At 40.7% G+C, this 12,969-nt stretch overlaps 1 protein-coding gene across 9 annotated transcripts in view; it reads right to left on the minus strand.

Annotated features, from left to right (window-relative positions):
• Positions 1 to 12,969, minus strand: part of RNF111 (ring finger protein 111) — a 52,646-nt gene that overhangs the window by 9,583 nt on the left and 30,094 nt on the right. For 8 of the 9 annotated variants that reach the window (XM_063169582.1, XM_063169581.1, XM_063169580.1 and 5 more), the window contains 7 exons: positions 11,009 to 11,172; positions 8,166 to 8,363; positions 6,923 to 7,242; positions 5,876 to 6,125; positions 3,907 to 4,258; positions 2,176 to 2,301; positions 1,397 to 1,523 (listed from right to left, as the gene is read on the minus strand). In XM_063169582.1, coding sequence (XP_063025652.1) covers positions 1,397 to 1,523; positions 2,176 to 2,301; positions 3,907 to 4,258; positions 5,876 to 6,125; positions 6,923 to 7,242; positions 8,166 to 8,363; positions 11,009 to 11,172 — 1,537 coding nt within the window. The remainder of the gene's footprint in view (positions 1 to 1,396; positions 1,524 to 2,175; positions 2,302 to 3,906; positions 4,259 to 5,875; positions 6,126 to 6,922; positions 7,243 to 8,165; positions 8,364 to 11,008; positions 11,173 to 12,969) is intronic. The other variant, XM_063169578.1, reaches the window with a different exon arrangement.

The following is a 12,969-nucleotide window of genomic DNA, read 5'->3' on the forward strand; positions in this document are numbered from 1 at the left end:
TAGGAATACCCCAATTACAATTAAAAGTTTCTCATCAGACTGTAATATAAGTATCATCTAAACTCCTAAATTTCTAGAAATTTCACAGTGATAATTGAAGTAAATCCCACAGATTATTTATTACCCCTGATAAAAAGTACAGTTCCTTGAACTATTAGGAGGGAATCTAAAGCAGCTGATGTTGTCTGTTACAGTACAACACATTAAATAAATATGAGAGTGTAAAGCATCTTCTGTCCACTTGAAAAAGCAGACACCTAAGTGAAGAACGCAGAAAAACTTAATTTGAAGAGATGATGTGCAGGAGAAGGTTTTGCATTAAAAAACTCACTGGCTATACTAAAATACCAAATTCTACAGACTGCTTTAGAAAGTCTGTGCTAAGGATGTCAGCAGCACCCATGAATGATCAACTCTCATTTATCAGGGAGGTACTTAAGGACCATCAAATCTGGTAATTAAAGAGTGAGGAACAAGCAATGCAGGACCAGACTGGAGACAGTTACTACAGTTTGGTTGGAAATCTACAGTTCAAGCCCCAAATGTCAATTCAGGCTACTAACAGAGGAATTTTGAAAGGATGAAACTTGCAGGGTTTTTTTCGTTATAATTTGAGCATTCATATACAGATAAACTCAATTTTGCTTAGATTATCTAGCTTTAAGAGGATTAAACATTCTTGCTTGACCACACAGAAACACTAAATATACTCAAACGAAATCTGTTTCTCTGTGAATTTTCATTAAACAAAATTAAGAAAATATTTAACTAAACCTATAAGCATTCTTTCAAAATTAATACTCTGTAACAAGAGTAAAAATATGCTGGTTTGTTTTGGTTTTCCACTACAGATTTAAAAAAAAAATGTGTTACAGGGTGTGTGACCTTACTGCCACACTTCCTGCAGATTATAACACTTCATGCTACAGAATTATATACTTGATTACACAGAATTAGGTTGATGAATAATAAATATTATTTGAAAACGATCAAATCTCTAGATGGAATTCTAGTTGTGTGTATACACACCTCAAAAAGAAAGAATCAGTGCTAATTCTCATGCACTGGGTGGAAAGTCAGTACTTTTAGCAATCCAAAACTGAATAATCTAAACTTTAAAAATCAGATGCAGAGGGTCAATGCATTGCAATGCAAGTGACAATTTAATTCAAGTATATTTTATTTTACAAGAGCTGAAGTTAGAAATGTAGGTGTCCCTATACTGTCTCCTCTTACTACACAATGGGCCTGTACAAGCACCCTCACTGGGAGCAACACATGGACAGACAGTGAAATATTTTCAGATAAGCACTTTGCAGCAATGTATACACATCCATTTTCTCACAAACAAAATCAAAAATCAATGATTATAACTTTCCATAAGGTATCTCCTTACCATTAGAGGAAGAGCTCCTATTTGCAAGTGATGCAGTCGAGGAGGTGCATGGTAGTGGGCCAAGTGAGGATGCAAGGGCCCTGGAGGGTAGGTAGCTGCAGTCACACCAGCTTCAATTCCTAGTTCCCTGTCACATAAATGAAAGTGGCATTACAGTAAAGGAACAGCTTGCCTGCTTGGTACAATCCCACTGCTTTGGAGACCTTACAACACACTACAACTACAACAACAGTTTCATGTACAATTTTTTTTAAGCCATATTTAAATTTTGCTGAAGAATCTTGCTATCATAACTAAAAGCTATTTTTAAAACAGCTATGAAGATTTAGTATTAAAAAACTAGAAAACTCCACATTTACTAAGCCAAATAATATTATCCATGTGGAGTCTTCCCTGCAGCACATGCTGTGGGAACAGCAGTTGTCATGCATGCACCTCTTCACTAATGGGCCAAAAGTATTTTTTTTTAATAATAAATATATTGTGGAATGTAAGTGCATGCTCATAACTGGGTGTGATGCAATTGTAAATAAGCTCAAACAAAGAGGGGAGAGAACATACTAGTTTGTACTACAAAACCTTAAAAAACACTAGAAATACATATAAGATATTGAGTACTCCAAGTAATATATTAAAGCCCTATCAACAATTACAAACTTTAAACTACAGGTGCATGCAGCAGCTTTTAAAAGCACAGCCAGCATTATCAGCACTGTGATCAGCACATTCTGGTCTGCTGCCCAGAGTCCCAAGGGCTCAAGTAGTGTCTGATTGCTCACCAGGCAGATCTCTCTGGAGCCTGTCGAGGATGGGAAGACATAGTCTGAGGCACATGGATGTGATGCCCATGACCATAATTGGGATGCATTCTGTGAGGATGAGGAGGAGGCCGCTCATGAGCACGTCTATAACAACAAAGAACAGCCACAATTAATTTCACATACTTTTTAGTGTGAAGAAACCAACACCCATAACCAAAATGTTACAGACGGAGCTACTACAGTGCCTTTAAAGTAAACTCACCATGTAGTATTTTAATTTCTGCTTTAGATATAAGTTACAAGTTAATTTAAACCCAGATTTCATATTCAGAACCAAACCAGCTTCAGCTACAGTGACCTGCTATTCACTTGGCAGTCATGACTGCAGAGACTGAGAAAGTGTTTAATCCTAACCTCAAAGGGCAGGTAGGAAAGGAAGGGCCACGTGACATCCATGCTCAGATTCAGTGTCATTCACAGCTCTGCTGCAGATTATTTCAAGTAAAACTATACCAGCAAAAATAATTAGGGGAAACTTAATACACTAATCAGAGGACATTTTCCTTGAAACATGTTTGCATCATAGCTCAGGTAAACTGGGCACATAGTTTTTATCCATGCCAGCTGGTACAGAACAACTATGGATTTGAAAAAAACACTTAACTCCTGCAGACTGATTTCTGGTACTTTCCCACTTTACCACAACATCACCATCAATATTTGCCTTAATTTCCTAGAAGTGTTCATATTTCTATACAAATTCACTAAGCTGCAGAACTGCCAATATTCACAATCCCCAAACTACTGGAAAATGTCCAGATCTGATAAGATAGCTAGCACAATTATTTTTTCCAAAAACGCTACCTTGCTGTCTCACAGCCACTGGCTTCTCTGTCACATGCCATTTGTGGGCAGTTACTGCCTATAGATACTTCACCTGGAAACTGCCTCAAAAGCTGCAGTTAAAGCCAAATTCTCTTTAAGCATTAACTTCTAAACGAGTTTCAAGTTAGTTATGAGTCAAATTTGTATAACAAAGTTAGGAGCAACAACTAGAGAGCTCATTCCTGAAATTCTCTTAATTACTTGCAGAATTAAAAGAAGCTCAGCTACTCTGTGAAAACAAAGCTACTAGTGACCTGATACTACTAACATCAACTATTATTTGATGATACTAGTATCAAATATCTAGTTAAGCAACAATAGTAGCATGACTTAGTAGCTACATTGCACATTGACCACATTCTCAGTCTCCTCTTCTAAAGCAAAAGGCATACTAAAGATATATAAGTATCTAATGTGAATTAAACCTAGTATATGGTCCCTTAGATAATTTGTTCATTTTATTTTAAAGTATTGGTTATATAAAAAGAATCTTAACTGCATCAACAAGGCAAAACATACTGTCAAGAGACATTTGACCAGAGTTTATGATGTACTCTCCAGGCTGTGGAGCTTGAAAAGGAATTCCTGCTTATCATCCAGAGTGATGGGCAAGAGAAACAAGCTCCCCTTATCCTGCATGCCCCTTTGTGCCTTACCTGGACACACTGAGAGGTGTAACAGAGCAGGGTCAGTCCTAATGCTCACGTGACTGTCATCATTTGTAAAGACACCTCTTACCATTGTTCAACACTAGCAGTCCCTAACCATGCAATTTACAGTTTGAGAGTCACGTGCAACATTTTACAAACCTGAGGGAAATGCATTTTATGTTTAGCTATTGTTCTGAGTAGATTTGTGACATACGTTGGGTGTTGCATCATCCTTCTTCTCTGGACCTCCATCCTCTGGATCACTTCATGAGGATGTAGCCTCTGTGCTGGAGGTGCTGTTGCAGGGATGTGATGGGATATGGGCTGGTGTGTTGCAGGGAGATGCTGTGGAATTGGAGCAGCTGCATTGGCCAAAGGATGAGTTGGTGGTGGAGGTGGAACAGGATGAGAAGATGCATGAGAGGAGATTGAAGGATGGAAGGGATGCACTGGATGAGGGATAACATAATCCACTTGAGGTGGAGGCTGCGGCTGTGGAGGAGGATTTCCATGAGAGTGAGGACATGCAGAAGCTTGATGGTGAAGAGGTCTGGTCAAGGAAGCATCTGCAATGAAAACATAAGATGCTTTTAATTTGGTCAATTTTGGTCAAATTTATTTTAAGTAGTATCTTCACACAGGCATTTCAGTATTATTACATCAGTTTAAACAGTGGCAACATGGGAATATGTGTTTATGCAACTTTTTAATAAAGTGATTCTACAAATATACCCTACAAGAAATCTGCATTTTCTGCAGCCAAAAGCATTCTGTTTTCCAATACTGGCAAAAAGAAGAAAAAAAAAAAATCTGTGTGATACCAACTGGAAAAGGTACATAGAAACGTTTGGGTTGGAAGGGACTTCAAAGATCACCTTGTTCCAAGCCCCTGCCATGGACTTGGACACCAACTAGACAAGGCTGCTTCAAGGCATGTCCAGCCTGCCCGTGAACATTTCCAGGGAAGGGGCAAACACAGCTTCTCTGGGCAAGTTGTGCCAGAGCCTCACCACCCTCACAGGGAGGAATTTCTTCCTTAAACCTGATCTAAATCTACTCTTCCAATTTAAAGCCATTCCCCATGTCCTATCACCACATGCCCTTGTCAAAGGTCTCCCTTCAGCTCTCCTGGAACCCCTTTAGGCACTAGGAGGTGCTATAAGGTCTCCCCAAAGCCTTCTCTTTGCCAGGTTGAACAATTCCAACTCTCTCAGTCTGTCCTTGGAGCCTCTGTTCAGCCCTCTGAGCACCTTCATGGTCCTCCACAGACTCACTCCAACAGGCCTGTCCTCCTTGTGCTGAGGAGCCCAAACCTGAAGCACTATTCCAGGTGGGGTATAATGAGGGAGGAGTAGGAGGACAGAATCTCCTTCCAATATTACGTTTGTTGTTTAATCTTTAAAAGTTTAATCCCTGTCCTTCTGGGTTCACTATTCTATAGAGACAATAAATTTTGAAAAAAAAGAAATCACAACCAAACAAATTATTCTGCTAAAGCAGATCTCACTGGAGGGATGGGACAAGGGATCAACCAAGGAAAATGGAATAAAAAGCCAGTGCTAGAATAGAAAGGAGATGAAAAATATTTTCATAGTAAACACAGTTTTGAAGTCTCAGTGTTATTATGGTCACTCATAGTAAAATATTTTAACTTTACCTTGGTCCTGTTCAAACCCCCTAACTATTTAAAATATTTCTCAATCTGTGTTTTGCTAGGCCAGCTTTAGGACCAATGCAAGCAGGCTGGAGCATTCCCTTGCTGCCAGGGCAGTGTGTCAGGGAGAGTGCATGCAGTGTGTCAGCAGTACTCACAGGGACAGCGCATGCAGTGTTTGCAGTACTCACAGGGACAGTGCATGCAGTGCCATTACTCACTGGGACAGTGCATGCAGTGCCATTACTCACTGGGACAGTGCATGCAGTGTGTCAGCAGTACTCACAGGGACAGCGCATGCAGTGCCATTACTCACAGGGACAGTGCATGCAGTGCCAATACTCACAGGGACAGTGCATGCAGTGCCATTACTCACAGGGACAGTGCATGCAGTGCCATTACTCACTGGGACAGTGCATGCAGTGCCATTACTCACAGGGACAGCGCATACAGTGTTTGCAGTACTCACAGGTAAGGCACATGCAGTGTCAATACTCACAGGGACAGCGCATACAGTGCCAATACTCACAAGGAGAGTGCATGTAGTGGCGGCAGGAGGAGAGCGATGCCTGGGGCGGGGGCTGTGGCTGTGCCACGATGCCCGAGCCGTAGCCGTCGATGGGCAGGGCCTGGCTGGGCCCCGCGCCCGCCTGGTGCCCGTAGAGCGCCGTGCGCGACGACGAGCCGGGGCAGCACGGGTCAAACGCCGACGTGCCGTGGAAAGCGCCGCTGCCGTGGCTCCTGATACCACTGCTGCTCAAGTCTACTGGCAATGCCTGCTGCAGAAACAAACCAGCTTTTTTCAAGCCACTCTTTAGACACTGAAGGCAAAGTCATATTCAAACATCAGATTTAAAAAAAAAATAAAAACAAGCAACTGGGATCCAAATTTTGAAGTTTTACTGTTTGACTCTGGAACATTTTTTATTCTTATTCCTAAATTCATTAACCTGCTGAGAGACTAACTTCCTTACACTAGATTCTGCAAAAACCAACCAAAAACTGCCCCCAAATACCCCCAACACCCCCCAACCAAACTAAAAACCCCAACAAAATCCCCTACAGTAGATAAATAACATTGATAGTTCTGCATACTGTAACTTGGCACAGTACTCTTCTTTCCTATGACTGTACTGTTTTACAGCTGTGATTTAATTACTGAAAAACAATGCTTTTAGAGAAGCAACTTTTTTATACTTTTTATATACAGGACATTAGACTTGACATTTTTCTTCTCTCAAAGCAGCTCAATGATTTGCACTGCAGAACTGCTGTGATGGGCAGAATATTTCAAGGTAATTATGTTAGGTTTGCTATGCAGTCAGTCATCTTACAGCCATGAAGAGGTCAGCCATCAATAATTACTCGAAGGGTTATGTCTTTCCATAAAATTTCAGGGGTTTGTGCTTATATATATTACAGCTCAATTTTTCCTTTTAGCTCCCTTGTATAACGCCTGATGCAGAGCAAGTGAGTAATTTCTAATTCAGCATCCTTATCCTATTCCCTCCTATCTGGAACAACTTCAAATCCCAAGTCACAAGGTGTGATTGTGAGTCACAAGGATTAAACATGCCTGCTCGTGGTAAGTGGTGCCAGAACTGCTGCTTGCTCCACACGGGGCAGGCACAGGAGGAGGCCTTTCCACGGGACAGCTGGAGTCACTGAACGAAGGAGACAGCGGCACAGCTGGGTGAGGGTTGTGGTGGTGATGGTGGTGGTGCTGGAAGTGGTGGCCATGCTGCTGGAAGCAGCTGGTATGTGGGTGGCCCAATGCATGATGAGTCTGTGAAGGCCCTCCACAAGGAGAATGCTGGGGGCAGCACGATGGCAGCCTTGGCATGGCCGGAGGGCCAGTTTCCAGTGTCGAATTAGATGCAGCTCTTCTTATTTCATCTTGAAGACAAAGTTAATATTGAAGTGAAAAATTAGTGAAGTTGACCACTGTAAAGCAGTGACTTAAACAGAAACAAAACACCCTGTACCTCACAGTTAAGTATTTAACCAATTGAAAACTAGACTGTCCTGGTTCAGGGCAAATCTGGGAGAGAACAAGATGACTGGGGATAAAAGTATCATATAGTCAACCCAGGACATAGACTGTAACAAAGCAAACTAGATACAAAAAGTAGTATTTAGCTACACCTGCCAAATGAACCTAAACTGAATGGTTCAGGTGGAAGTACTCATGGCAACCACTGGAGGACAGGAACTGACACTTGCCTTAGTCTACAAATTTAAGGCACGTCATCAGCAGGGAAAGGAAGAAAAATTGTTACTGTGAACAGTGTGCAGAGACCTCAAATTCCTGTGCAACTGTGGTCCACCCAGGTTAATTGTCCCTCACCACACTTGCAGACAGGGCAGCTTTGTTCCAGTGATGTCATCAGTGCTCTCTGTATATACAGCTCTATATAAATGTGCTCCCAGGGGGTTATCCACAGCAGGAGATATATTCAAGGAATCCAGATACATCCTTCACTTTCTTACAACACACATTGAAATAACACCTCTGTAACACACTGAAATGAGAAGCTTAATTCCCAGTGAACTACATTCCACCTCCCCAAAAAGCAAGGATGTGGTTTGTTCTGTATAACCAAATCATTCCAACAGGCACAAACAGAAGGCTCCAGCACATTTCCTGTATCTTTATGGAGAAATCAATGGTCTTTTTCAGATTCCTGTCCTCTCAGCTTACTACTGTTAGGTTCAGTACTAGAAGCTCACATGGGATTTAATTTAGAGAATGCTGATTAACTTCCTCTACCCTCCTTTGTACTCAGAGGCAACACAACAGCTCAGAGCTCATTCTGTACCTCCAGTTGAAGTGCCAGCAGTGCTGCCACTGGGGAGACTGGGAGTAGTCTCTGATGCTGCCGAGGGCTGGCTGCTGGAGACATTGGGAGCTGCATCAGAGGCCTGCTCTGAGGTAGAGGTACTGGAGCTGGTAGTGGAAGCAGAACTCACGGCCTGCGGCTCCACTCGAGCTGATGTGGTTGGCACAACTGTCGGCTCTGGTGAAATAAAAAAGCTTTCATGTTCTTTAAGCTTTAAAAGTGCTGAGGATTTTTTATTGTTGTTCCTGCTTTTGAACCATTTTACAAGACATTCGCGATTCTGGCCTTGCCAGAAGCTAAGAAAGTCAGAACATAAAAACCTGACAGGCTTGTGTGTGGAAAGAAAATTATCTTTTTTTGCTCTCTTGCTTTTTTAATCTACTCACTATGTTAAATAATTAACATAAAATCAATTCTCAACCAAATCTGACATTTAAGTTTTATTTACTGGATAAAAAAGCTCCTACTAGAAAAGAGATTAAATTACTTCAGTACTTTACGGTAAAAACGCTTGCTGATATGTTCCATTAATCCACAGGCAAACTACTCTATGATTAAGTATTATCCTTATAACTTTCTATTGCCTATGAAGAACAGACCAACTTTTAGACCACTCACCAAGAACAGCATAACATCTAAGCTAGCAGTATTACTTTACAAACTTCCATCATTCCAGATGCATTGTACTAAAGGCTTTAGCAAGATAAACTTGGTTTCTAGTCTCAACACATGCTAAAAGCAGATTATCAATATCTGAGACTTCTCTTAAAGGTACATATCTGTTCATATTACATATTGCAAAGCTAACAGTGAGCAATGTATCCTGGAAATCCAAAGCACTTGATGAGTCTTGTCCTTTACTAGATAATTGTAAACAAGTTAAAGTTTAAAACTATACTTGGTGGCATAATTAGAATTTAGTTTTGAAAAAGACTTTGACTATAAGTTTGAAATTTTTCTTAAGTAATGAAAGGCAATGACACGACTAAGAATATAAGATACCATAAAAGGGAAGATTATCAGAAACAGCTCAGTTTTTTTTAGTAAAAACGTTTGCATGGATATCAGGGGGGAAAAAAGCATCAAAAAACTTCAAATACTTCCTTTACACAGAGTCTCAAAATAAAATATGAGTAGTTTTCAAGACCTCTCTCTATATGTAGCAGGAACATCAGCAACTCAGTGAGGAAAGGAATAAATGTATCTTCTCCCTCTCAAGTCTTCCAACTCATCACATTAAAAAAACATGATCTGATATCTACATTTAGATTCCTCTTACTTTTAACACGGCCTACCAATATACTAATTTTATTTATTTTAAGGACAATGTTTTGGGTGAAATATATTAATGTTTAAATTCAGAAAATGAGCAACTTTATAGAACATGTATAGCCTACAATGAGGAGTGATCAAGCAGTGCTCAGCCAGTGGCCACCCTGAGTTCCCTCAGGCTCAGGTTCCCCACCAGCCCTTACAGACACCTCTGATTCTCCCCTGCCCAAAGTACTGGAAAACAGGGGCCTTGGTCTATTGTGAACTACTAGCTAAGAGAAACTGGATTTCTCAACTCACTGCCCAGACACTGGCCCAGGAAAATAAAATGAGATAGGATCTTTATGCTCAGCGAAGCAGCCAGCCAAGTTTTAAAACCAGTATCTTTGATGAAATAGGTAAAGTTGGGCTAAACTCCTTTTACAGTGTTAATTCAGAAGTCCAATCATTTAACACTAATTCATGTGTGAAATTTGATGCCAAAACCCAAAAATAGCATTCCTTAAATCCTGCAAGATTCATCTTAGGCATTTCCTCTAGAAGGCAGGAGAAACAGCCAGTCTTTAACACACACATTACAGAAGTGCATTTTAAAAATAACTTGGTTTCTGAATCCAAGACTAAATTCTATAATATGAATTAAGAGTAAAGTAAAGCAATAGAAACCTACACTGCACTCCTTCAACAATAGAGCTGTTGGGATATTTCACAGTAAATACCTAAAATGAACGATCCGTACATCAACTCATCCTCTACCTTAAGTTATTAACCAACCAAAATTATTCTCAAGCCTTTCTGACTCTCCATCCCACCCCAAAAAACACAACTTGAAGAATTAGATACTGCACAATACTAAGCTTGCAATGCACTCGGGCAGAACCACAAGAGAACAAAGCTTCTGTTCATATTACAAATAACATGCACCAAAGAAATCCCCAAAACCACCACCATCTGCAAATGCAAATGTGCAAAAACGTACATGAGCTTCAGTTTTTCCTTCTCCCAATTTTATGGTAATTGGTAAGTTTCTCTTATGATCTTCAGCAGGAATTGACTTATTAAGTGTCAGCAGGTTTTAATGTTAGGAACCAATGAAAAGTTACAGCTTCAGAAACCTATCACACTTTACTAGTTTAGGGTTGGGCTTTTCTTTTTTTAAAAGCTATTTTTACTTCAAGGCCTGAAAGAACAGTCACTATTCCAAAGCATAGGCAATGATAGACTTTCCTTTTATAGTGTTGCATTGAAGTAAGTGCATATTTTTTCAAGAAGTAGTTCCAACCTGTTCTGTAATTTCTGCCTGGTGAGTCAGCCTTCAGACACACACCCAAGGCAGCTTTGGAAGAAAAACTGTATCTTTAGATCTAAAAGACCCATTGAAAACAGCTAAACTTTAAATTTTGAAAGGAAGGGCACATTATCGGACAGATTTGGAAACAGACATTAGAAATCAGACTTAGAAGGGTACCTTCTATCTGATGCAACTAACTCCAGCGCCCTTACACTGCCCATCCTGCTCCTGCAGAGATTTCTGTGACAATGCCACTCACCATCCTCATCCACGGTGAGGTCCACGACTTCGGCGGCGTTCTGCCGCAGGGGCTGGATGACGGTGGAGACCCTGCTGCGGGAGCGCTGCTCCGGCGGCCGCGCCGCGTGCGAGCTGGAGCCCGCGGCCCAGTGCGAGCGCGCGTGGCCGAGCGCCGAGCGGGACCTGCACGGGGGACACCTCAGTGCTGGCCTCAAACTGGCCACCAGTGATTTCTTCTCCTCCTCTCTGAGGAGCTACTCGCAGATTTTTATTATTAGAAAAGCATTTTATTACATTCAGATACCCCGTGACTCCATTTGCACAAATCCTACTGCAGCCTTTACCAGAGCACATAACAGCAAATGCCCAGCATGGAGAGTTTAAAGGTCCCTAAGCCATGTCCCATGTACATGCAGATATCTTTAAAAAAAATTCACTGTGAAACCCTACAGCCATGGCCAGGCAGCAATTACAGCTGAAGTTGTTTTGGGTTTGTAAATAGTAATTGAAGAGTCTCCAATCATTCCATTCTTCTCCTCCTGTATTAGAAAAGCCTTTTATTACATTGAGATACCCCATGACTCCACTTTCACCAAACACACTCACAAACACTACTGCAGCCTTTACCAGAGAACATAACAGCAAATGCCCAGCATGGAGAGTTTAAAGGTCCCTAAGCCATGTCCCATGTACACGCAGATATCTTAAAAAAAAAAATTCACTGTGAAACCCTACAGCCATGGCCAGGCAGCAATTACAGCTGAAGTTGTTTTGGGTTTGTAAACAGTAATTGAAGAGTCTCCAAATCTTCTACTACTCCTGTGCAGTCTGAAACAGCTATAAAAGGTCTATAAATGATCTATAGGTCTATAAACAATGACAGACCTATGAAGACACTAAAAATTTGTAAACATTAAATACTTTTGCATGTTAACCTGTGACAAGAGTACTTTCAGAAGATAATTTTTATACTTCAAATTTACAAAATGTCATGACTGTACAAAATCTCTGGACCTTTCCCCCTAATATGATTTTGCTCCCTCTCTTTGGAGAACAAACACAGCTTTTTGTGATACTTAAAGTAAAATGCAATGTGGCTTGAGGAGATCCTAAGCCTGTAACCATATCTAAGGAAAGGGATGGGTTTATCTGTTTTATATCACACAGCACCCATTCTGTTCAGTTCAGCCATGCAAACCCCAACACTCAAGACTACCATTGCACTCCCAAAAAACTTTGACTCTCCAGTATTTACATCAATCAAGTGGCTCTTATTTTCCAATTTGGAAAAACAATGTACTCAGACTTCAGAAATTCAGACGAGGAAAATGTGAAGAAAAGGGAATGACTTCACTGAAAACAAACAAAACCCACTGCACAAATCACCATGGAGCTACTGCTCTTTTGGCTGGAGCACTGCAGAAGGTGAGGGAAGAAAGTCTTAAGACTTGAAAAATTAATTATATTACAGAAAACACATCTTATTGATGCTAGGAATACACAAAGCTGTTTATTTTTTACAAGTATCTAGTTTTAGGTAGGTTTGAATTTGAAGTTTTCATCAAGAAACTCCACTTTAATAGATTCTGTAAAATCTAAGAATATGGAACAAAACTTCCAGAGATTCTTGGAAGAACAGGAAAGCATATACAGCAGCAGCAGCTTCAAAAAAGTAGGCTGCTTTCCTGAGAAATGCTGAGCTAATCCCTAGATAGTCAACTCAGCCTACACAGGCTCTCTCTAGGATCTCACTGTGCAGCTTTGCTTCCCCCAAATCCTGCACATCAATCACACTAATACAGCCACCTCAGCTACTCCAGATTAGTTCAATTCTCAAGCCTTGGCAAAGCTGTGCTTTGGGTATTTTGTCCTTACTTTGTTTGGGGGGTTAGAATTGGGACTTTTTGTTATTGACTGGGTTTTGTTTGGCTTGGTTTTTTTAATCAAAAATTCACACTGTGCATTCTGGTTAGAATTCCA

Source organism: Melospiza melodia, chromosome 15 (assembly GCF_035770615.1).
Source record: "Melospiza melodia melodia isolate bMelMel2 chromosome 15, bMelMel2.pri, whole genome shotgun sequence".
Taxonomy (NCBI): Eukaryota; Metazoa; Chordata; class Aves; order Passeriformes; family Passerellidae; genus Melospiza; species Melospiza melodia.